At 44.4% G+C, this 26257-nt stretch overlaps 2 protein-coding genes across 3 annotated transcripts in view; one reads left to right on the top strand and one right to left on the bottom strand.

The window, feature by feature from the left end:
* Positions 1 to 26257, bottom strand: part of LOC124670133 (sucrose nonfermenting 4-like protein) — a 47355-nt gene that overhangs the window by 16057 nt on the left and 5041 nt on the right. The window contains exons 10-13 of one of the 2 annotated variants that reach the window (XM_047206635.1): positions 25296 to 25359; positions 24036 to 24105; positions 23500 to 23599; positions 23198 to 23365 (exon numbers count right to left, since the gene is read on the bottom strand). The exons of the other annotated variant lie outside the window; for it this stretch is intronic. Of the exons in view, the coding sequence (XP_047062591.1) occupies positions 23274 to 23365; positions 23500 to 23599; positions 24036 to 24105; positions 25296 to 25359 (326 nt within the window). The 3' untranslated portion in view covers positions 23198 to 23273. Of the gene's footprint in view, positions 1 to 23197; positions 23366 to 23499; positions 23600 to 24035; positions 24106 to 25295; positions 25360 to 26257 lie in introns of those variants that run through there. 2 annotated transcript variants of the gene reach the window in all.
* LOC124670131 (cell division control protein 48 homolog D-like) lies at positions 19550 to 21898 on the top strand. Its single transcript, XM_047206634.1, has one exon. The coding sequence runs from the start codon at positions 19550 to 19552 to the stop codon at positions 21896 to 21898; it is 2349 nt and encodes a 782-aa protein (XP_047062590.1).

Here is a 26257-nt window from a genome sequence, read left to right as displayed (position 1 = left end):
ACAGAAACCTTCCAGAGCCGCCGCCATCGCGACGCCAAGATCTGGGGGACAGGAGTCTCTGTTCCGGCACGCTGCCGGAGCGGGGAAGTGCCCCCGGAAGGCTTCTCCATCGACACCGCTGCCATCTCCACCGCCATCTTCATCACCGCTGCTGCTCCCATGAGGAGGGAGTAGTTCTCCATCGAGGCTCGGGGCTGTACCGGTAGCTATGTGGTTCATCTCTCTCCTATGTGCTTCAATACAATAATCTCATGAGCTGCCTTACATGATTGAGATTCATATGATGATGCTTGTAATCTAGATGTCATTATGCTAGTCAAGTGAGTTTTACTTATGTGATCTCCGGAGACTCCTTGTCCCACGTGTGTAAAGGTGACGAGTGTGTGCACCGTGTGGGTCTCTTAGGCCATATTTCACGAATACTTACTCATTGAATGGCATAGTGAGGTGCTTATTTATATCTCTTTAAGATTGCAGCATGTTTGTATCACAATTTATCTATGTGCTACTCTAGTGATTTGTTATTAAAGTAGTTTATTCCTCCTGCATGTGTGCAAAGGTGACAGTGCATGCACCGTGTTAGTACTTGGTTTATGCTATGATCATGATCTCTTGTAGATTGCGAAGTTAACTATTGCTATGATAATATTGATGTGATCTATTCCTCCTACATATGCATGAAGGTGACAGTGTGCATGCTATGCTAGTACTTGGTTTAGTCTCGTTGATCTATCTTACACTAAAGGTTACTTAAACATGAGCATTATTGTGGAGCTTGTTAACTCCGGCATTGAGGGTTCGTGTAATCCTACGCAATGTGTTCATCATCCAACAAAAGTGTAGAGTATGCATTTATCTATTCTGTTATGTGATCAATGTTGAGAGTGTCCACTAGCGAAAGTGTAATCCCTAGGCCTTGTTCCTAAATATCGCTATCGCTGCTTGTTTACTCGTTTCTTTGCGTTACTCTCTGCTGCGTTACTACTCGCTGCGTTACTACTGCTTGTTTACTCGTCCCGGGCAAAGCACTTTTCCGGTGCCGTTGCTACTACTTATTCATACCACCTGTATTTCACTATCTCTTCGCCGAACTAGTGCACCTATTAGGTGTGTTGGGGACACAAGAGACTTCTTGCTTTGTGGTTGCGGGGTTGCATGAGAGGGATATCTTTGACCTCTTCCTCCCTGAGATCGATAAACCTTGGGTGATCCACTTAAGGGAAACTTGCTGCTGTTCTACAAACCTCTGCTCTTGGAGGCCCAACACTGTCTACAAGAATAGAAGCTCCCGTAGACATCAGTATGTTCTCTGTTAACTCAATACCTGCAAGAGTGCTGTTTGATTTTGGAGCATCGCATTCGTTTGTTACTGAAGATTTTGCATGCACTAGTAAGATTCAACCCATCAGTTTGAAGCATGTCATGATAGTTCAAATACCTGGATCAACCACTAAAGCTAGAAAAATTTGCAAAGATGTTCCTATCAGAATTCATGAAATAGAATTTTATGCAAATTTGATTGTTCTGGGAACAAAAGGTTTGGAAGTAGTACTGGGTATGGACTGGATGTCGAAACATCATGGACTGATTGATTGTGCCAAGAAGGCCATCACCATGACTAGTAGCACCGGAATATTAGTCGAGCACATATCTGAAAGACTGCCCAGAAAGTTCACCTGCAACCAGAGTCTAGCCAAATCCACCTTGGAACAGATCAGGGTCGTTTGTCGATACCCCGATGTGTTTCCTGATGATCTACCCGGTATGCCCCCAGATCGGGATATCGAGTTTATCATTGAGTTAATCCCTGGAACCGGACCTATAGCCCAGAGAGCCTATAGTATGAACCCGGCGAGTTAGTGGAACTGAAGAAGCAACTGGATGATATGCTATTCAAGGGTCTGATTAGCCCAAGTGCATCGCCTTGGAGATCACCAGTTTTGTTTGTGGACAAGAAGGATGGTGCCACTCGTTTATGTACGGATTATCGTAAGCTTAACGATGTCACCATCAAGAACAAGTATCCTTTGCCGAAGATAGAAGATCTGTTTGACCAACTGACCGGTGCCAAAGTGTTCTCGAAGATTGATCTGAGGACTGGTTACCACCAACTGAAGATTCGTGCCACCGATATCCCCAAAACTGCTTTCACCACCAGATATGGATTGTATGAGTATAATGTCATGTCATTTGGATTGACCAACGCCCCCGCTTATTTCATGAATCTCATGAATAAGATCTTCATGAACTTCCTGGATAAGTTTGTCGTTGTCTTCATCGACGACATCCTTATCTACTCCAAATCCGAAGAAGAACATGAGCAACATCTGGAAGTGGTCTTAGATACCCTTCGGGAGCATCAGTTGTACGCCAAGTTCAGCAAGTGTGAGTTCTGGTTGAAGGAAGTAGGATTCCTGGGACATATCTTGTCCGCGGGAGGAATTGCCGTTGACCCCTCAAAAATCAAGACCGTCGAAGAATGGAAAGCCCCAACCACCCAGACTGAAGTCCGTGCATTTCTCGGATTGGCGGGATATTACCGCCGATTCGTTGAAGGATTCTCGAGCATAGCAAGACCAATGACTCAATTGTTGAAGAAGGACAAGAAGTTCAAATGGACGGACAAGTGTGAAGAGAGTTTCCAACAGCTCAAGAGCAGACTGACTTCAGCCCCAATACTGATCATGCCGGACATCACCAAGCCCTTTGACGTGTATTGTGATGCCTCCAAGATTGGTCTTGGATGTGTGTTGATGCAAGAAGGGAAAGTGATATCTTACCTGTCAAGGCAACTGAAACAGCATGAGCAGAACTATCCAACCCATGACTTAGAGCTAGCAGCCGTGGTTTTAGCACTGAAAGTATGGCGTCATTACCTCATGGGTAATCGATGCGAGATCTATTCAGATCACAAGAGCTTGAAGTATATCTTCACCCAGAAGGAGTTGAACATGAGGCAGAGAAGATGGTTAGAGCTAATCAAGGATTACGATATGGAAATTCACTACCACCCCGGCAAGGCCAATGTGGTAGCGGATGCTTTGAGTAGACTGCCGTGTCAGTTGAACTCCATGATCGCAGTTTCAAGAGTTTGAACAGTTTAGGATGGAGTTAGTGAGTGAAGGATTTCTAGCAAGCATTGAACTCCAACCCACCCTGATTAGTCAAATCAAGGAAGCCCAGAAAGGAAATGCAAGCATTGACGGGATCAAGAGCCAAATAGCTGCAGGAAAAGCACCGGGATTCACTGTTGATGAAGAAGGAGTGCTATGGTACAACGGACGCCTTTGTGTGCCGTCAGATTCAGAGTTGAAGCAAGTTATTCTGAAAGAAGCCCATGACACCCTTTACTCTATTCACCCCGGAGGTACCAAGATGTACCAAGATCTGAAGGAACAATTTTGGTGGCATGGAATGAAGAGAGAAATAGGAAGCTACATCGCCAAGTGTGACATCTCGTCAAAGAGTCAAGGCCGAACATCAACGACCTGCAGGATTGTTGCAACCCCTACAGGTTCCCGAATGGAAGTGGGATTCTGTCGGAATGGACTTCATCACCGGACTGCCCAAATCTAGGAAATGATTCTATCTGGGTAGTGGTTGACAGGTTGACCAAAGTCGCCCACTTCATCCCCGTCAAGACCACCTATCAAGGACCAAGACTTGCAGAGTTATATATCTCACGGATAGTCAGCCTGCACGGAACACCGAAGTCAATAGTATCCGATAGAGGATCCCAATTCACCTCCGGATTCCGGCGAAGGTACATGAAGGACTCGGAACTCGGCTGAATTTCAGCACATGACCTATCACCCGCGGACGGATGGACAGACTGAACGAGTCAACCAGATACTGGAAGATATGTTGAGAGCATGTGTGCTAGAGTATGGATCCAAGTGGGAAGACTGCTTGCCGTATGCAAAATTCTCGTACAACAAAAGCTATCAAGCCAGTTTGCAAATGGCCCCCTTTGAAGCACTGTACGGAAGGAAGTGACGTACCCCTCTGAACTGGTCGGAAGTCGGAGAGAGTCAAGTCTTTGGACCAGATATTCTCCGCGAAGCTGAAGAGAAGGTTCACAAGATCCGCGAGTACCTCAAGACCGCTCAATCAAGACAGAAGAGCTACGCCGACAAGAGACGCCGAGAGATGACCTTCGAGATCGGAGATTTCGTATATCTCAAAGTGTCCCCCTTAAAGGAATGCAGAGATTCCAGCTTAGAGGAAAGCTTGCACCCCGATATGTCGGACCCTTCAAAGTCCTGAGTCGCCGAGGAGAAGTGTCCTATCAATTGGAGTTACCAGAAGAAATGTCAGCGGTGCACAATGTGTTTCACATATCGTTACTCCGGAAGTGCTTAGAGGTACCTGAGAAGACCGAGGTTTTCAAGAACATCGACCATCGAGCTGTGGATATCAACTCAGATTTGACCTATCGCGAAGTACCTATTCGCATCTTGGAAGAAGCTTTCAGAACCACCCGCACTAGAAGTATCAAGTTTCTGAAGATCCAATGGAGTAATCACACCGAAGAAGAAGCCACTTGGGAGAGGGAAGACTTCATGAAGACTGAGTACCCAGATCTCTTTAGTACCTAGTTTTCTTTAAGATCTCGGGACGAGATCTTTTGTAAGGGGGAAGGGTTTGTAACATCCCAAGTTTCAACAATAATAAAATCAAGAGAGAGTTTCAATTACTCAAAATTGGCAACAAACAAAAACTTTTTATATGCATATAGTGTCACATATAGTTTCATGCATATATGTGCTTTTCTTTTGTGCAATTGCCATGATGAGTGTTGATATGTTGATCACTTGCTATTAAACCCTAATTCATGATCATCACACCTCTTTTGGAGAAAAATAAAAGAAATACAAATTTGGGTCTAATACCCTCACATACACATAGGCCAATTATGCAAATCTTCACCAAAGGCCACCATGGCTTGATCTTTGGTTTCTAAAATACTTATATAACTCAAACAAACCCAAATGCATCAAAGAAACCAGAATCAAATCAAAATTTAACTCAAAACCATCTCACATATGATCATGGTCATTTGTGCACTTTTTAACATGATCCCCTCTTTACCCCTCTGGTTTTATTCTTTCCTAATCTAAACTTGGTCAGCCATTGACACCTCATCCAATACCATGTCAAAGTCAACAACTTTCATGTTGACCACCATGGCTAACTTTGACCAGGTTGACCAGTAGAGATTTGACAAGTGAGGACTTTGAATCAAAATGAAGATGACACCAAATTTGAAATTTTGCAAATCAACTCCAAGGTGAACACCACCACCACCATTCTAACACAATAATTATATAAATGAGATGTACCAAAAAGAAATCCAAAATTCATCAATAATGTTCTTGCGGGCATTGTGCCGAACACCTTGCAGGCATTATTCCATTTTAGTGTTACATGCTATTACACGTTGGATTCTTGCCTAAACCACCTTTAACTCGTGATCATTAGGTTCCTCTGCATCACCTGCATCGAGCTTAGTACTTGCCATCGTCGTTTAAAGTGGAAAATGGAGGAGAAAGGCACCACCCCGTACCATGCCGGCCACCTTTGATCATCCTCTCTCTGGCCTCTCTCTCTCAGCACCACCATGTCTCAGCGCCTCTACTCATCACCACAATCCTGCCAGTGCACGGCCGAGCCTCGCCAAGCCACGGCATTGGCCAGAACGCACGCGTCCAGAACGATGCCAGTGCACGCCTGTGCACGCGGTGAGCGCGCTCTGGCCGCGCCAGTACGTCGCGCGCTCGAGCGTCGTCGTCCTCCCCTCACCCGGCTAGCACTGCGTCGAGCATCCACTCACCACCCTCTACAAGCTAGACAACGCCCATAGCCTGCCCCTACACCGTCACCGTCGTCCTCGTCGGAATCATCCCGCGGGTACTGCCATGATCATCGCATGCGCCCGAGCTCTCCCGTCACCTTTTCTCTGCGCCCGCTGCACCTTGAGCATCGCCAGGACGACGCCTATGCATAGCCGTCCTCGCCTTGCCCCTTCGATCACCGTAGACGCCGCGCCATGGCCGCCCCTTCGCAGCACTCACGGCACCCCTTCGTCCGCTATAAATAGAGGAGCTCTGAGCTCCATTTCTTCACACCATCTCGCTCCCCTCTCATCCCCGCCTCTTCTCCACCCATCAATTCGACACCACCTCGCCGGAGACGCTCCAATTGCAAGCTCGTAGCCGCCGGAGCTCACGGAACATCGACATCGACCGGAGCCTCGCCGAGCTCCGCCGCTGTACTCGGGGACTTCCTCATCTACTTCCACTTCACCGAGCAGCTTGCCCACGATCGCCGGCGGCCTGGTATGCCCTCCGACCCCCTGGTCACGCCGCCAGCACGTCGGGATCTCGTCGGAGACGACGACGATTGATGCGTGTAGTTGACACGTCCGTTGGGAACCCCAAGAGGAAGGTGTGATGCGCACAGCGGCAAGTTTCCCTCAGTAAGAAACCAAGGTTTAATCGAACCAGTAGGAGTCAAGAAGCACATTGAAGGTTGATGGCGGCGGGATGTAGTGCGGCGCAACACCGGAGATTCCGGCGCCAACGTGGAACCTGCACAACACAACCAAAGTACTTTGCCCCAACGAAACAGGTGAGGTTGTCAATCTCACCGGCTTGCTGTAACAAAGGATTAACCGTATTGTGTGGAAGATGATTGTTTGCGAGAGAAAACAAGTAAAACAAGTATTGCAGCAGATTTGTATTTCAGTACTAAAAGAATGGACCGGGGTCCACAGTTCACTAGAGGTGTCTCTCCCATAAGATAAAAGCATGTTGGGTGAACAAATTACGGTCGGGCAATTGACAAATAGAGAGGGCATAACAATGCACATACATGACATGATAAGTATAGTGAGATTTAATTGGGCATTACGACAAAGTACATAGACCGCCATCCAACCGCATCTATGCCTAAAAAGTCCACCTTCGAAGTTATCGTCCGAACCCCTCCAGTATTAAGTTGCTAACAACGGACAATTGCATTAAGTATGGTGCGTAATGTAATCAATAACTACATCCTCGAACATAGCATCAATGTTTTATCCCTAGTGGCAACAAGACATCCATAACCTTAGGGGTTGTCTGTCACTCCCGCATTCACGGAGACATGAACCCACTATCGAGCATAAATACTCCCTCTTGGAGTTAAAAGTAAAAACTTGGCCAGAGCCTCTACTAGAAACGGAGAGCATGCAAGATCATAAACAACACATGTATAATAACTTGATAATTAACATGACATAGTATTCTCTATCCATCGGATCCCGACAAACACAACATATAGAATTACGGATAGATGATCTTGATCATGTTAGGCAGCTCACAAGATCCAACAATGAAGCACAATGAGGAGAAGACAACCATCTAGCTACTGCTATGGACCCATAGTCCAGGGGTGAACTACTCACTCATCACTCCGGAGGCGACCATGGCGGTGTATAGTCCTCCGGGAGATGATTCCCCTCTCCGGCAGGGTGCCGGAGGCGATCTCCTGGATCCCCCGAGATGGGATCGGCGGCGGCGGCGTCTCGGTAAGGTTTTCCGTATCGTGGCTCTCGGTACTGGGGGTTTCGTCACGGAGACTTTTTATAGGCGGAAGGGCAGGTCAAGAGGCGGCACGGGGGCCCCACACCACAGGGCCGCGCGGCCAAGGGGGGCCGCGCCGCCCTATAGTGTGGCCCCTCCGTGGCCCCTCTTCGTCTCTCCTTCGGACTTCCGGAAGCTTCGTGAGAAAATAGGCCCCCGGGCTTTGATTTCGTCCAATTCCGAGACTATTTCGTTACTAGGATTTCGAAACCAAAAACAGCAGAAAACAACGAATCGGCACTTCGGCATCTTGTTAATAGGTTAGTTCCGGAAAATGCACGAATATGACATAAAGTGTGCATAAAACATGTAGGTATCATCAATAATATGGCATAGAACATAAGAAATTATCGATACGTCGGAGACGTATCAAGCATCCCCAAGCTTAGTTCTCGCTCGTCCCGAGCGAGTAAAACGATAACAAAGATAATTTCTGAAGTGATATGCCATCATAACCTTGATCATACTATTTGTAAACATATGTAGTGGATGCAGCGATCAAAACAATGGTGATGACATGAGTAAACAAGTGAATCATATAGCAAAGACTTTTCATGAATAGTACTTCAAGACAAGTATTAATAAGTCTTGCATAAGAGTTAACTCATAAAGCAATAAATCAAAGTAAAGGTATTGAAGCAACACAAAGGAAGATTAAGTTTCAGCGGTTGCTTTCAACTTGTAACATGTATATCTCATGGATAATAGTCAACATAGAGTAATATAACAAGTACAATATGCAAATATGTAAGAATCAATGCACAGTTCACACAAGTGTTTGCTTCTTGAGGTGGAGAGAAATAGGTGAACTGACTCAACATAAAAGTAAAGAGAATGGTCCTTCAAAGAGGAAAGCATCGATTGCTATATTTGTGCTAGAGCTTTTATTTTGAAAACATGAAACAATTTTGTCAACGGTAGTAATAAAGCATATGAGTTATGAAAGTTATATCTTACAAGTTGCAAGTCTCATGCATAGTATGCTAATAGTGCCCGCACCTTGTCCTAATTAACTTGGACTACCGGATCTTTGCAATGCACATGTTTTGACCAAGTGTCACAATGGGGTACCTCCATGCCGCCTGTACAAAGGTCTAAGGAGAAAGCTCGCATTTTGGATTTCTCGCTTTTGATTATTCTCAACTTAGACATCCATACCGGGACAACATGGACAACAGATAATGGACTCCTCTTAAATGCATAAGCATGTGGCAACAATTATTATTCTCATATGAGATTGAGGATATATGTCCAAACTGAAACTTCCACCATGAATCATGGCTTTAGTTAGCGGCCCAAAGTTCTTCTCTAACAACATGCATGCTCCAACCATGAAGGTGGTAGATCTCTCTTGCTTCAGACAAGACGGACATGCATAGCAACTCACATGATATCCAACAAAGAATAGTTGATGGCGTCCCCGAAACATGGTTATCGCTCAACAAGCAACTTAATAAGAGATAAAGTGCATAAGTACATATTCAATAGCACAATAGTTTTTTAAGCTATTTGTCCCATGAGCTATATATTGCAAAGGTGAATGATGGAATTTTAAAGGTAGCACTCAAGCAATTTACTTTGGAATGGCGGATAAATACCATGTAGTAGGTAGGTATGGTGGACACAAATGGCATAGTGGTTGGCTCAAGGATTTTGGATGCATGAGAAGTATTCCCTCTCGATACAAGGTTTAGGCTAGCAAGGTTATTTGAAACAAACACAAGGATGAAAGGTACAGCAAAACTCACATAAAAGACATATGGTAAACATTATAAGACTCCATACCGTCTTCCTTGTTGTTCAAAACTCAATACTAGATGTTATCTAGACTCTAGAGAAACCAAATATGCAAACCAAATTAACAAGCTCTAAGTATTTCTTCATTAATGGGTGCAAAGTATATGATGCAAGAGCTTAAACATGAGCACAACAATTGCCAAGTATCAAATTATCCAAGACATTTTAGAGTTACTACATGTAGCATTTTCCAATTCCAACCATATAACAATTTAACGAAGAAGAAACTTCGCCATGAATACTATGAGTAGAGCCTAAGGACATATTTGTCCATATGCAACAGCGGAGCGTGTCTCTCTCCCATAAAGTGAATGCTAGGATCCATTTTATTCAAACAAAACAAAAAACAAAAACAAACCGACGCTCCAAGCAAAGTACATAAGATGTGGCCGAATAAAAATATAGTTTCAGGGGAGGAACCTGATAATGTTATCGATGAAGAAGGGGATGCCTTGGGCATCCCCAAGCTTAGACGCTTGAGTCTTCTTAATATATGCAGGGGTGAACCACCGGGGCATCCCCAAGCTTAGAGCTTTCACTCTCCTTGATCATGTTGCATCATACTCCTCTCTTGATCCTTGAAAACTTCCTCCACACCAAACTCGAAACAACTCATTAGAGGGTTAGTGCATAATAAAAATTCACATGTTCAGAGGTGACACAATCATTCTTAACACTTCTGGACATTGCATAAAGCTACTGGACATTAATGGATCAAAGAAATTCATCCAACATAGCAAAAGAGGCAACGCGAAATAAAAGACAGAATCTGTCAAAACAGAACAGTCTGTAAAGATGGATTTTATTAGGCCACCAGACTTGCTCAAACGAAAATGCTCAAATTGAATGAAAGTTGCGTACATATCTGAGGATCATGCTCGTAAATTGGCGTAATTTTCTGAGCTACCTACAGGGAGATAGACCCAGATTCGTGACAGCAAAGAAATCTGGAACTGCGCAGTAATCCAAATCTAGTACTTACTTTTCTATCAAAGACTTTACTTGGCACAACAAAACATAAAACTAAGATAAGGAGAGGTTGCTACAGTAGTAAACAACTTCCAAGACACAAATATAAAACAAAAATACTGTAGTAAAAACATGGGTTGTCTCCCATAAGCGCTTTTCTTTAACGCCTTTCAGCTAGGCACAGAAAGTGTTTCTCAAGTAACATCGAAGGGTGGTGCACCTACAGCGGGGTTTGGAGTTTTCTCAACCATGCATAGTATATTGGATACATAAGTTTCAGCGTCTCCCTTTTCATTAGTCTTGGGCTTGCTACTCTCATCGAACAAATTTTCAGGAACAAGTCAAGCATAGTTATGTTCTAGTGCATCATTCATAGCTAGGAGTTTACATGGTATGGGTGCTTTGATCTCCCCACCATCATTAATATTATTAGTGTATCTTATTCTATCCATGTCCATCTTTTCAAGGAGACTAACAAAATTAGTATGAGAACCAAGCATATTAAATTTAGCAAAGACCTTCCTAGCTTCTCTTGCTAGACCACCAAATTCTCTAAGAAGGGTTTCTAAAACAAAATCTTTCTTTTCCCCTCTTCCATATCACCAAGTGTAAGAAACATGTGTTGGATTATAGGATTGAGATTAACAAATTTAGTTTCCAACAGGCGAACTAAAGCAGCAGCAGCAGCAATTTCATAAGTGGGAGCAAGGTCTACCAAGTGTCTATCTTCAAATTCTTCAACGGTACTAACATGGGTGAAAAATTCTTCTATATTGTTCCTCCCAACTATAGACCCTTGTCCTACCGGTATGTTCTTTGCGGTAAAATTAAAAGGAAACATGATGAATTAAGTAAAGTAAATGCGAGTAACTAATTTTTTTGTGTTTTTGATATATCAAACAAGACAGTAAATAAAGTAAAACTAGCAACTAATTTTTTTGTGTTTTGATATAAGTGCAGCAAACAAAGTAGTAAATAAAATAAAGCAAGACAAAAACAAAGTAAAGAGATTGAGAAGTGGAGACTCCCCTTGCAGGCGTGTCTTGATCTCCCCGGCAACGGCGCCGTAAATTTGCTCGCTGGCGTGCGGTTGACGTGGGAGTTAGAAATCTTTGTGGAGTAACTTTTCTTCGGGTCCCCGGCAACGGCGCCGTAAATTTGCTTGATGCGTGTAGTTGACACGTCCGTTGGGAACCCCAAGAGGAAGGTGTGATGCGCACAGCGGCAAGTTTCCTCGATAAGAAACCAAGGTTTAATCGAACCAGTAGGAGTCAAGAAGCACGTTGAAGGTTGATGGCGGCGGGATGTAGTGCGGCGCAACACCGGAGATTCCGGCGCCAACGTGGAACCTGCACAACACAACCAAAGTACTTTGCCCCAACGAAACAGGTGAGGTTGTCAATCTCACCGGCTTTACGTAACAAAGGATTAACCGTATTGTGTGGAAGATGATTGTTTGCAGAGAAAACAGTAAAACAAGTATTGCAGCTGATTTGTATTTCAGTACTAAAAGAGTGGACCGGGGTCCACAGTTCACTAGAGGTGTCTCTCCCATAAGATAAAAGCATGTTGGGTGAACAAATTACAGTCGGGCAATTGACAAATAGAGAGGGCATAACAATGCACATACATGACATGATAAGTATAGTGAGATTTAATTGGGCATTACGACAAAGTACATAGACCGCCATCCAACTGCATCTATGCCTAAAAAGTCCACCTTCAGGTTATCGTCCGAACCCCCTCCAGTATTAAGTTGCTAACAACAGACAATTGCATTAAGTATGGTGCGTAATATAATCAATAACTACATCCTCGAACATAGCATCAATGTTTTATCCCTAGTGGCAACAGCACATCCATAACCTTAGGGGTTGCTGTCACTCCCGCATTCACGGAGACATGAACCCACTATCGAGCATAAATACTCCCTCTTGGAGTTAAAAGTAAAAACTTGGCCGAGCCTCTACTAGAAACGGAGAGCATGCAAGATCATAAACAACACATGTATAATAACTTGATAATTAACATGACATAGTATTCTCTATCCATCGGATCCCGACAAACACAACATATAGAATTACAGATAGATGATCTTGATCATGTTAGGCAGCTCACAAGATCCAACAATGAAGCACAATGAGGAGAAGACAACCATCTAGCTACTGCTATGGACCCATAGTCCAGGGGTGAACTACTCACTCATCACTCCGGAGGCGACCATGGCGGTGTAGAGTCCTCCGGGAGATGATTCCCCTCTCCGGCAGGGTGCGGAGGCGATCTCCTGGATCCCCCGAGATGGGATCGGCGGCGGCGGCGTCTCGCAAGGTTTTCCGTATCGTGGCTCTCGGTACCGGGGGTTTCGTCACGGAGACTTTTTATAGGCGGAAGGGCAGGTCAAGAGGCGGCACGGGGCCCCACACCACGTGGCCGCGCGGCCAAGGGGGGCCGCGCCGCCCTATAGTGTGGCCCCTCCGTGGCCCCTCTTCGTCTCTCCTTCGGACTTCCGGAAGCTTCGTGAGAAAATAGGCCCCCGGGCTTTGATTTCGTCCAATTCCGAGAATATTTCGTTACTAGGATTTCGAAACCAAAAACAGCGAAAACAAAGAATCGGCACTTCGGCATCTTGTTAATAGGTTAGTTCCAGAAAATGCACGAATATGACATAAAGTGTGCATAAAACATGTAGGTATCATCAATAATATGGCATAGAACATAAGAAATTATCGATACGTCGGAGACGTATCAACGATCCTCGACCGCTTGATCCTTTTCTAATCCTACGGTGCACATCACGCGTACCGTTTCGCGCGGTTAAGAGCCACTGACGGGTGGCCCCCACCTCGTTAGGGCGGACCAGTTGCACCCGATTCTTCTTGGGCCGTGCGTCGCGTTTTAAACCCGTTTCGGCCCAATTACTTTTCCCGCGCAGCCCACGAATTCAAAATCTGTTTAAATAGTTTCAGTTCAAATTCAATACTGGTGTCCACTTCCAAATTGAATAACTTTCAAACCACTACACCAAATTTAGCCAACTTTATATCGTTGGAAAGCTAAGAAAAGTATCTAGCCAATGCCACTGGTCCCATCCCCAAATGTGTAGTAGAATTAAAATGCTAAAAATAACAAGACAGGGACTTTTGGAAATTGAAACTTAATTTAAAATTCAACCAAAATTGATTTTGAGTTGATTCCAACTCTCATAAATCACAATTGATGTTCTTTAGTTGTTTATGCAATAATATAGCCAAGTTGTTTGCATGATCATGTACTGGATCAAAATAATGGTTAAGTAGCCATTTCTAGTGCATTTAAATTGTGGAATTTAAACCTTATAATTAGTATGAGAGTTACTCTCTCATTTAAATCTTGATTCTAAGTAATACAATAAGAGGAAATGACCTTAGGCTAATAAACCTCTGATTGTTATTACTTAGAGATTTTAAACCATTTAAATGTTAGTTTTAAATTGTATGAGGGTAGCACCTCATTTAAATTATTACTCCCTCATAATAGATATGAAATGTTGACCTTGGTCAACTTATATTTCATACCTTATTATTATTTGTGGAGATTAAATCTTGATAGGATTTAATGAGAGGAATTTATTTTCTCTAAAGATTTAAAATAGCAAACCAAATAAATACTTATAATGAGAGGAAATTATTTTTCTCTTAAATAAGAACAAACCAAGTAATCCACCATGCCATGATTGATGTGATGTTAGAATTAATTGAGTGAACTCTCTTGTGTGTTTTAGTCTAGCATGCAAGTATTTGTGTGGTGATTGTGTACCTGTATTCGTATATAGACGCTAGTAACGAGGAATACGTGGAGGAGGGAAGCTACTCTCAAGAGGAGGAGGAAAACTTTGACTCCTATCCCCACCAAGGCAAGCTAATACTCTTGCTAACCATCATGATGCAAAGCTCTACAAAGAGCAAGGCACCATCACCCCTTTAATTTTATGTATTACCTATCCCATGTTTTTACCTTGCAATTATTTTGCTCATTTACTTCAAAGTATCTTTTTGATTTATGATTCACTTGGTATAGAGTAGAACAAGATTTAAGGTGAACTTAGAACCAATCAAAGCTAGATAGCACCCCTCATGAAATAGTTGATAGTGCTAATCAAATAAAATTTGACTACTCTAGATGGGAACATGTGACTTTGAAATGAATTTGAAACCTTGGAATGAGGAGTCATTCCATTGAATGATTTTTGAAGGTGAATATGACCAAGAGAAGATGGTGATTTTTGATATAAAACTGATATTGGTTTGAATGCGATACCCTTCCAATTATACAAGTACCCCCACAATACCTGATTATGGGTAGGGCTTAACTAGAAACTTGTGTATTTTAGTATGGGTTCCCTCTAAACAAGCATCATAGGGGTTCCGTATATGGGAAATGATGTGAATATGAGGTGAATGTACGACCCAAGCCCTGTGCAGTTCCCGGGTTAACAGTTGGTTTTCACCGGGAGGCCAAGCTCATGGGGAGAGGTGCCTATACTAGGATATATAAGTGAAAGGTTAAGGTTGATGATCCGTGTATCGAGTTACGATGATTCGGGGTTATCCTCGACGGATGTAATCAAAAGTTGTGGCACAAGAGTACAACCTCTGCAGAGTGTTAAACCTATTCGAATAGACGTGTCCACGGTTATGGACGATTGGAAAGGCCATACTATTTCCGTTATCAGAATTTTTGATCTTAAAAAGGAATGATGAATTGAAAGGTGATTTGACTTGGATCACAAAAGATTTGTGGGCATGACACTAATGTTCCCACTTGAGTTAGTCTAGCAAATGATGAGTCTTTACTAAATGTTTGATAAACTAAACTTGGCTTTATGCAAATCAACCTAGTGCTTAGCACCCCCTTACTACACTCAATAAGTAATTACTTGAGTATTAGTTTGCGAGTACTTTAAAGTACTCATGGCTTTGCCCTGGCTATTCAAATGCCAGACTTTGAAGAGGAGCAACAGTATCAGGATGACGGATAACAGGACGTCTACGATAACTAGGATCGTCTTCTAACGTCAAGCGTTGCATGTGGAATAGATAGTCCACTACTACTACGCTTCCGCTACTTATGTGTGATGTTGAACAATCTATTTGTGTAATATTGGATCATGTGATCCGTTGTTGTAAGACAAGTATGTGTTGTAATAAATGATGACTCTGAACTACTTACTATTATGTCTCGCAAAAACAATCTTCCTGGGATTGCGATGTATGATATAATGGGCATCTGGACTTAAAAATCCGGGTGTTGACAAGAATCGTGTCATCCGCATATTGCAGGATGCCCACTCCTTTGTTAATGAAGTTAGAACCCAGTCCACCCAGAATTCCGCCATTAATGGCCCTCTCGATCATTATCGCTAGAGCATCCGAAGCATGGTCAAAAAGCAGGGGCGGTAATGGATCCCCCTGTCTAAGCCCTTGATAGGTGCAAAAATAAGGCCCCAATTCTCCATTCACTTTAACTCCAACTTTAACCCCAGAAATAGCTTTCATCACTAAGTCATTAAATTTACTGGGAAATGCTTTCATTTCCAAGATTTGAAGAAGGAAAGGCCATTTGATTTTATCAAACGCCTTCTCAAAATCAATCTTGAAAAGAACCCCTTCTTTTTTCTTGACATGAATATCATTTAAGATCTCATGTAGAATAGTAACACCGTCAAGAATATATCTCCCTTTCAGGAATGTTGTTTGAGAGGCTTTAATAACCTCACCCACGGACGGGATTACTCTATTAACCATGACTTTAGTAACAATTTTAAAAATCACATTCAGAAGACAAATAGGTCTAAACTTTTGGATCCTATCAGCATCAGAACCTTTCGGTACCAGTGTGATAACCCCATAGTTAAGTCTATCAATGTCAACCTTTTGATCATAGAAATCTTCCAGCAAGGCAAATAAATCTATCTTGATGGTTTCCCAAAAATGCTGAAAGAATTCTACGTTGAAACCATCAGGACCAGCAGCTTTATTAGGTTCCATTTGGAAGACAGCATTTTTTAGTTCTTCCAAAGTAAACCTACCAGCAAGATAACTCCTATCAGCCTTCGAAATTCTAGCTACCTCCTCAGGATCAAGGGAGATAGTCGAATGATCTGATCTGCCAAATAGAGACTTATAAAAGTTTGTGATGTATTTAAACAGCTCCGGTTGCCCCTCTATCACCGCTTCATCTTGTACCAAATTAGTTATCTTGTTCTTCCTTCTTCTCCCATTTGCTTTCAAGTGATAATACTTTGTATTATTATCGCCTTCTAGCAAATCTTTCTCCTTACAACGTTGTAACCATTTAATTTCCTCTTCATGCATAATAGTCCTAAGCTGCTGTTTTTTGACGAGCATTATATCTTTATCAATAGCGGTTAGTCCATTATCTTCTGCAAGTTTGTCCATCTCATCTAACTCAACAATTAATTTTTTCCTTTTTCTCTTATACTCGCCCTCAACATTTCTATTCCAGCCTTTAAGACAATTCCTCATTCTCACCATTTTTTGGTGCCATATATCCATACTACTACAGCCAGTTGTTCTCTGACTCCAGTTTTTAGTTACCAACTTTTTTAGGTCTGGTCTAAGCAACCAACAGTTTTCAAATCTGAACATTGTTGCTGGTTGGATAGCTTTGTCACCGGTGGAGATCAGTAAGGGTGTATGGTCAGATAGATCCCTCGCAAGATCCTCCACAGTGACTAGGGGATAATGCTCTTTCCATAACGGGGAGACAATAACCCTATCCAGTAATTCAAAAGTGGGGTTGTCAACATGGCCATTCGACCAAGTATATTTCCTTCCACTAAGTTTAATTTCCATAAGGTCACCTTGCGCAAGAACCGAATTAAAAAGGACACTCCATTTGTTATAACCTCCTGGTTTGTTCTTGTCACTTTCTTTTCTAGTCATATTAAAGTCGCCAGTCAACATTAACGGGACCAATGACTTATTTATAATGTGCACAAGTTCAATTAGGAAGCTAGCCTTACCGCACTGTTGCGCATCTCCATAAACTATCACCAAATTCCAGGAAAAACCATCATCAAAAGTGTTTCCTAATTTTTTTTCAACCACATCAAAAGTTTTTTTATTTAATCCTACAAGAATACCTCCAGATCTTCCTCTTGAAGGATTACATATCCAGTCAAAGTCAAAGCCTACACTTAGTGCATTTAGCAACCAAGGGGTAATCCCACAAAGTCGATTTGTTTTTCGTCCTTGATAGTATCACTAACTAGATACCTTTTTGCCTTGTCACCCACTCCCCTGATATTGTATATAAAACCGTTTAACATTTATACATTTTTTGGGTTTTTTCTCTCCTCCGCAACACACGATAATAATAATATGTTAATTTACAAAAAGGGTACTGCTGAGAATCCTCCGGAGGATAAACTCCTTTCAGCCTCCTGCTTCCCTGATCGACACGTGTCCACTTTCAGCCAAAATCCTGACGATGCTTCGTCGCAGCAAAAAATATCCCGCTTTTGCTTCATTGAAGCACAAAAACGATTCGCCTAAAAAATTCCAGCCTCCTGTTTCCCTGATCGACACGTGTCCACTTTCAGCCAAAATCCTAACGATGCTTCGTCGCAGCAAAAAATATCCCGCTTTTGCTTCATTGATGCACAAAACGATTCGCCTAAAAAAAGAAAAAGACACGAGGAGCTCGCTCGCCGGAGACCTCGAAATAATGTAGTAAAGAAGCAGAGCCACGAAACATTTACAACACTGCCATTGAACATTTGCAGCACCTCCCCAACCTCACCGGAGACTCGCCGGAGCCCTCGCCGGAGTCTCGCCGGAGACATTGAAGCACAAATAATGCAGTAAAGAAGCAGAGCCACAAAACATTTACAAACACCACCGTTGAACATTTGCAGCACCTCCCGACCTCGCCGGAGACATTGAAGCACAAATAATGCAGTAAAAAAGCAGAGCCACAGAACATTTACAGCACCGCCGTTGAACATTTGCAGCACCTCCCCCGACCTCGCCGAGAAACGAAATTGTCTTGCTGCAATGCAGCCCAAATTTCATAGTAATGAAGCTAAAAAAGTGTAGTAATGCAGCTCAAAAAAAAACTTAGGAAGCACAGTCACAAAAAGAGATGCAGCTGTCTGCTTGGGCGCCGTTGTCACGATGGCGCCGCTGCATCTCTGCCTAGACCAGTAGGCACTACGACGACGGCCGCGCATGTCCATGCCCGAGGACGAGTAATTCGAGGAGAACGGCGGCGCCGGTAGTCTCCGTGTGGAGGAGGGTGTCAGCGCACACTGAGGCGCCATTATTCGTCGGGGGAAGAACGACGGCGCCCCAGCTGCGCGTCTCGTGGAAGAGGTCCCGGAAGCGGCGGCAGTCGCCGGCGTCCGCGCAGGCGCTGAGCGCGGCGTTGAAGGCGGCCGTGTCGGGGAGGGAGGAGGGGTCGGGCGGGGCGCGGCGGAGGTGGTGGAGGACGGCGTGGAAGAGGCGGAGCGCGCGGCGGGGCCGAGGCGGGAGACGGCGGCGGTGTAGGCGCGGCGGCCGGTGGAGGAGGCCGCGGCGGAGTATGGAGAGGAGGAGGGAGTAGGCGAGGTGCGCGTTGCCGGAGCGGGCGGCAGCGGAGGCGGCGAGGGAGAGGGAGTTGGCGTCGAGGGAGAGGGTAGGAGATAAGAAAGAACGTGGGCCCCACACCTATCGCTGTCTCCCGTCAAGTTTTGTCTTACCAACTGTTGCCGACGTGGCTTCACCAGGACCAAGGGATGCAGGGAGGCGGACCTCGCGCGACCCGGAGGCAGCGATCGTTGCAGCCTCCGACTGATACAGAGCATTTTCCTTACAAAAACGGCAGCGATAGTTAATTACACGACACACGGATAGGAAGAAACACCCATTGACGGACTACGTACTACACCGGTACGGATCGGACAAAGTGTTGGACACGAGTCTATTTCCGAATTCAAACTAGGCTGGGACGTGAGCTGCGAGCGGCCTTCCCCAATCGGAATCGAATTTGCTGGCCGCGCCTTCATATAGGGGCCTGACCGCCACTTTCCTCCTCACCAGGGCACCAACGCAGCAAACACAGCTCGGAGCAGTACGAGACATAGGCATCGAATCAATCAGCGAGAGGCGCCGAACACGATGGCGAGCGCGCCGCCGTCGAAGAAGGCCGCGAACCGGCTGGTGGTGGAGGAGGCGACCCACGATGACAACTCCATGTGCAGCCTCCACCCGGCCACCATGGAGAGGCTCTGCATATTCCGCGGCGACTTGGTGCTGCTCAAGGGCAAGCGCCGCCGCAGCACGCTCTGCATCGCCTTCACCGACGACACCTGCGAGGAGCACAAGATGAAGATCAACAAGGTGGTTCGATCCAACCTGCGCGTCCGCATCGCCGACGTCGTGTCCGTGCACCTGTGCCACGACGCCAAGTACGGGAGGCGGGTGCACATCCTCCCGGTGGACGACACCATCGAGGGCGTCACCGGCAACCTGTTCGACTCCTATCTCAAGCCCTACTTTGCGGACGCATACCGCCCGGTCCGCAAGGGCGACCTCTTCCTAGTGCGCGGCGGCATGCGGAGCGTCGAGTTCAAGGTCGTGGAGATCGATCCGGCCGACGAGTACTGCATTGTGGCGGCTGACACAGAGATCTTCTGCGACGGCGAGCCGATCAAGAGGGAAGACGAGGAGAGGCTCGATGACGTCGGCTATGATGACGTGGGCGGCATGCGCAAGCAGCTCACCCAAATCAGGGAGCTGGTTGAGCTGCCGCTCAGGCACCCGCAGCTCTTCAAGTCCATCGGCGTCAAGCCGCCCAAGGGCATCCTCCTGTACGGCCCTCCCGGCTCTGGCAAGACGCTCATCGCCCGTGCCGTGGCCAACGAGACTGGGGCCTTCTTCTTCTGCATCAACGGTCCAGAGATCATGTCTAAGATGGCCGGAGAGAGCGAGAGCAATTTGAGGAAGGCCTTCGAGGAAGCCGAGAAGAACGCGCCCTCCATCATCTTCATCGACGAGATTGACTCCATCGCTCCCAACAGGGAGAAGACCCACGGCGAGGTCGAGAGGCGCATCGTGTCCCAGCTTCTGACTTTGATGGACGGCATGAAGGCTCGGGCGCACGTCATCGTTATGGGTGCCACGAACCGTCCCAACAGCATCGACCCTGCCCTAAGGCGCTTTGGGAGGTTCGATCGTGAGATCGACATTGGAGTGCCGGACGAGGTCGGGCGCCTCGAAGTGTTGCGCGTCCATACCAAGAACATGAAGCTGGACGTGGACGTCAACCTGGAGGTGGTTGCCAAGGATACGCATGGCTACGTTGGCGCTGACTTGGCCGCGCTCTGCACAGAGGCAGCACTACAATGCATCAGGGAGAAGATGGACGTGATTGACCTCGACGACGAAACCATCGATGCCGAGATCTTGAACTCCATGGCCGTCACCAATGACCACCTTAAAACGGCCCTCGTCGGTACGAATCCTTCTGCGCTTCGCGAGACCGTTGTGGAGGTGCCCAACGTCAGCTGGAACGACATCGGCGGCCTGGACGGCGTGAAGAGAGAGCTGCAAGAGACCGTCCAGTACCCGGTGGAGCATCCAGAGAAATTTGAGAAGTTCGGCATGTCGCCCTCCAAGGGCGTCCTCTTCTACGGGCCACCGGGATGCGGCAAGACCTTGCTCGCGAAGGCGATCGCCAACGAATGCCAGGCCAACTTTATCAGCATCAAGGGACCCGAGCTGCTCACGATGTGGTTCGGCGAGAGCGAGGCCAATGTGCGGGAGATCTTTGACAAGGCGCGCCAATCTGCACCGTGCGTTCTCTTCTTCGACGAGCTTGACTCCATCGCGACCCAGAGGGGAGGGAGTGTGGGCGACGCCGGCGGTGCAGCGGACAGGGTCCTGAACCAGCTCCTCACCGAGATGGACGGCATGAACGCGAAGAAGACGGTGTTCATCATAGGCGCCACCAACAGGCCGGACATCATCGACTCGGCGCTGCTCCGGCCTGGCCGCCTGGACCAGCTCATCTACATCCCCTTGCCGGACGAGGCCTCTCGGCACCAAATCTTCAAGGCCTGTCTGAGGAAGTCTCCTGTGGCCAAGGACGTCGACCTCGGCGCACTTGCAAGGTTCACGGCGGGCTTCAGCGGCGCCGACATCACGGAGATCTGCCAGAGGGCGTGCAAGTACGCCATCAGGGAGGACATCGAAAAAGACATGGAGAAGCAGAGACTGGGAAAAGATAGCATGGAGGTGGAAGTAGAGGAGGTGGCTGAGATCAAGGCGGCTCACTTCGAGGAGTCGATGAAGTACGCGAGGAGGAGCGTGAGCGATGGCGACATCAGGAAGTACCAGGCCTTTGCTCAGACGTTGCAGCAGTCGAGAGGTTTCGGCACCGAGTTCCGTTTCCCGATGCAGCCCCAGGCGGCAGAAGCTGCTGCCAATATCTCAGCGGCAGCTGATGAAGACGATCTTTACAATTGATCCAGTAGCCATTCTTAGAAACTAAAGTAGCATAGGTTCTGTTTTTATTCTGATTCCTCTTGTCTGTGACTATACATCATATAAATACAATTCATGATATAAGAAGCTCTCTGATGTAGAAAGGCAACCGTGTGTGCTGGTATTTTTAAGCAGCAACGACTGAAAATAGCCTGAGCCGTTAACTAAAACGTCGATTACAAACAAATACTGTTTCTAGTTTCTACCCCTCTCCTCTTTAATGCCGAACAAGATTCAGGAGGTCAACTGTCAGATGAATATAAGATTGATAAGTGAGTACTGGCGGCCCAGAACAGATGACTAAAGGTCAAGTGTTTACAGGGGTGAACAGAGTGTATGCATTCGCATGAAGTTGAAGCCAAATATTATTTTCAGTATTTTTGTACGTCGTGTCTGAAACCTTGTAGGTCACGACAGTCTTATTTGCAGTATGTCTTGCAGAGAATTGTTTGTCAAACGACTCTCGTGTCATATACTCCCTATGTTGGATCCTTAAACATTTTATTATTATTTGGAAATCAGAGCTAGCAAGAGGCAATTTGAGGAGGGGGGGTATATTGTGTGCTGGTGTGTAGTTTTGTCTTTTGACTTTTGACTTATGCTAATGGATTAATCTTTGCACCGTTCAAGTTATGGTTGGGTTTTCAGTGGATTTGCAATTCTGAAGATTGGGAACGATTTTACTCACGAGTAATAATACTGATAATTCTTATCGTTGGGATTGTACCTAGGGAGCAGACTGATGAGAGGAAGGGTGACGATTTTATGTACTCTCGCAGGCGTATAATTCCTGTAGACAGAACGGTGCTGAAGGACATGCGAAGAGAGAGGAAGGTAAAATATGGCAACCACCTGTGATCTCAGTCATGGTATATATCGATTTGGGCTTCTAACTAGTATAGACAAAATTGTTGAATAATGTAACCAGCCGCATGATTATCATCCAATCTTTATAGTTCTATAGTCCTCAAATTCCAATCAAGCTGTTTCCCTTCTTTACCATAGCCAGGCCTCATCAACTCTTCACAGTTATCTTGAAGCATTCCGATGCGGCAAAGCAGGACTCATCATGCCACCAAAACTCCAGGTGGGCATCCATGGAGAAAAAGGTTGCAACAGTACTTGATCAATCGGGAGTCTTCATACTTCCAAGGCATGGCCTGTTGTTGCCAAGATTCAGTTGTTCACAATTCGTGATATTACAAGTTCATTTTCTTTCTCTGGGACATGACTATAAGTTTCAGAGCGGGAACAATGGAAGATATGAAGAACCCCTCCATCTGTTGAAACAACATTTCTTTATTTCATCCCAATCAAAATACAACAGGCTTTCATGTACGAAATGGCTACACAAATGTTAACCAAGGAGAAATGTTACTGCGTCTCTCAATGATATAATTCCTTGCACAAATCTAGTCATCGGTTCAATGACGACAAGCCGCCGCACCCCTGGTAAGATATACATTATGTCAGAAATCTGCCAAGATTATTTTAAGATCAGGAGTTTATAGAATGATCCCATGTAAAATGCAATCCTCATTTGCTCCCTATATTAGCATGTGAATTTATCTCCAAACTCGTACCTGGAACAGACAATTGCTCCAGCACCTCAAGAAATGTACTTGTACTCAAACAGGTATGACACTGTCTCCGTCCATTCACCTGATATTGCAGCTCCAAGGCCTGAAAAGTGGGGATACAGTATAGTGTTGGATCATATTCACAAAGAGAACAAATACACTAAAGAAACGCAACACATGGACAGATACATAATACATTAGCAAGAACCATGGTAAAGTGCGCTGTGGGGCGTATCAAGATGATCTGGTTTCGTCTAAAGATGCTCTGGTTTCAAGCGTGCTAATGGACTACTGATCTTCAATTATTAATGCAACATAAGTTATATTTAAATGAGGCATCCGATATCAGCATGGACAGATAACTTCATGTTCTGTTTTCTTCCTTCTCGACATTTGATGAACTAAACATCACAACACAAAGCTGTGTGTCATCTAATTATCAAACAGAACAAACATAATATTAGTACATCTGTACAAAATGTATACACATCAAAGGAAAGGCTGCGAGTACAGGCTAAAAACAAGATGGAGGAACATACATGCTCCACGGTCACTTGCTCAAGTTCAATACGCGTGTAAATGTCATTCTTCGCCAGAGCCATGATATCGCTGTAGAGACAGGTTAGTATTTAGAAAAGGATATCAAGTTCAGGAGTATCATATACAAACATTTGAAAGGGATAAAATGGAAAAATTGAAAAGGATATAAATTAAGTTGAAGGTTCTTCATTGGAACCTATGTTATCTGAATTTTGAACAAGACTGCCAAATGGACCAAAGACTTGAAAGTAAGTTTGAACTTCCAGACACGATATATTACGTAAAAGAAATGACCTCACAGCCATCTATGTTTTAAATGGAGCGCATAACTGATGTGCAGATTGACAATCATGAACACACTTCACATTTAGGAGCCTGGGAAGATGTAATTGAAATGTCAAGACTAGTGTCATTTTATCCTTTAGTAGCTTAGGATGATGATCAAAAAACAAGGAGATGTACTGAGATACCAAAATGCCAAACAAGACAGGTCTACCAACTCCTTTTTTCTATAAAAAGAAGACACATTAAGTATGATTAGTACAACCCTCTGAAAACCAGATGAACCCAGTCAAACCTAACCTGAGATTTAGTCAGATGATATTTAAAAAAAAAAAAATCTGAGTCCCATGATAAAATGCTTTGATGTTGTTGTTGAGTCCCATGAAAAATGCACTAACAGTAGTCATAATATGTATCTAATAAAGGGTGACCTTTATGTCCACAAAAGGATGTCTTAAATTTGTCAAAATATGCATGTATCTAGACGTGTTTTAGTATGTAGATACATGCAAATTTAGACGAAGGTTAAACATCTTTTTATGGACGGAGGGAGTAATAGTTGTAGTGCGTATCTACTAATAACTCTAAAGGGTGACCTTTATGTGTGCCTAGTAAAAGTTGTAGTGCATATCTAGGATACTACTGGCCTCAGCTCTACAAAATCAGAAATTTTGTTATGTTTTTATAATGCTGCATCATAACTCCTCTAATCACTACATTATTATCATATACACAAGTACACATCCCTTTGAAACAATTAGCTGTGATTTTGCTACTGTTGGACTGTCGGGGATGAGAAAGACCAGGACTATTAAAGCAAAGTCTTATTAGGGTGCATCCTGTCACGACACAAGGATAGAGAGTGTTTGTTCAAGCCCCAGTGGGCGGCTTCATCATGCATAGTCAACTGAGCATACCAAATACAAAAGAGCAGAACAGTATTGTAGCACAGGAAAGTAAATGCAAAGTATCCAAACCTGAGTGCATAGACATCAAGAAGGGATCCATTATCATCAACTATAGGAACAGAGCTCACTCTATCTGGAGGGTGAAAAAATAAATCATGTATCAGTCTGATTAAGTAGCTGTTATTTCATAATTTTGCAAAAACAGTATTGTTAAATATTAGCACATGCAGTTCAAAAAGGAACATGCTTTATGGAGAACCTCAACTTCAAAAGGTGAGCATTTCAAATGCAAGGTAAGTGGTAAAGTTAGGTCACGTCACATTTTATATAAAGTTGAGTCATCAGTGTGAATTCCTAGATTTGACAGTACTAATCAATAAAGTTAAGATATAAACAACCACCTCACTGTAAAATGTTAGTACGATGCAATTGTAAGCACTGTTTCTTCTAATCTGCGGAAATAGATTATGCACATCCCTGGTATCCTCACTCAATCAGATATGGCAGAGACAGTTCATGTAAACTGATTATTGTTTCATATAAATATAGCTGTCCAAATTTCTCTCAATTGGGAGTCTAAAATATTGTCCCTCTATTCATAAATACATGACCATTCCTTTTTTTGTATGGATGTGTTAGGGGGAAAAAATCCAAAAGTGGTATATGATGAAACTATTTCTCATGAAAAATCTAATGGTATCATTTTAACCTAACCAGTCCAAACTGATTTTTTGATATTAGTCGTTACAGAAGTTTATCTATTTCATAGTAAAATTACAAAACTCAAATGTGTCGCTGTAAAAGTTGACAGCTAATGGGTTGTCCGCATGAGCCTATGATGTTACAAGTCAAGCGCCTTTTTACAAGTCCTAGGTGGATTTAATTCATACCTTGACTGTTGACTTGAAATCGATTTTCTGTACTATTTAAAAAGGAATTAATCCCCTACTTAATTTGATTATATAGACAGCAACCACCGTGCCATGATCCTAAGGACCAACTGGGGAAATAACATGAATACCCGCATTTGA

The sequence above is a fragment of the Lolium rigidum genome, chromosome 7, assembly GCF_022539505.1.
Source record: "Lolium rigidum isolate FL_2022 chromosome 7, APGP_CSIRO_Lrig_0.1, whole genome shotgun sequence".
In the NCBI taxonomy this organism is placed as follows: Eukaryota; Viridiplantae; Streptophyta; class Magnoliopsida; order Poales; family Poaceae; genus Lolium; species Lolium rigidum.
This window is presented reverse-complemented; position numbering and strand designations above follow the sequence as displayed.

Coding starts and splice junctions, on each gene's coding strand:
- LOC124670131 (XM_047206634.1), top strand. CDS start 19,550: ATGGCGAGCGCGCCGCCGTCGAAGAAGGCCGCGAACCGGCTGGTGGTG.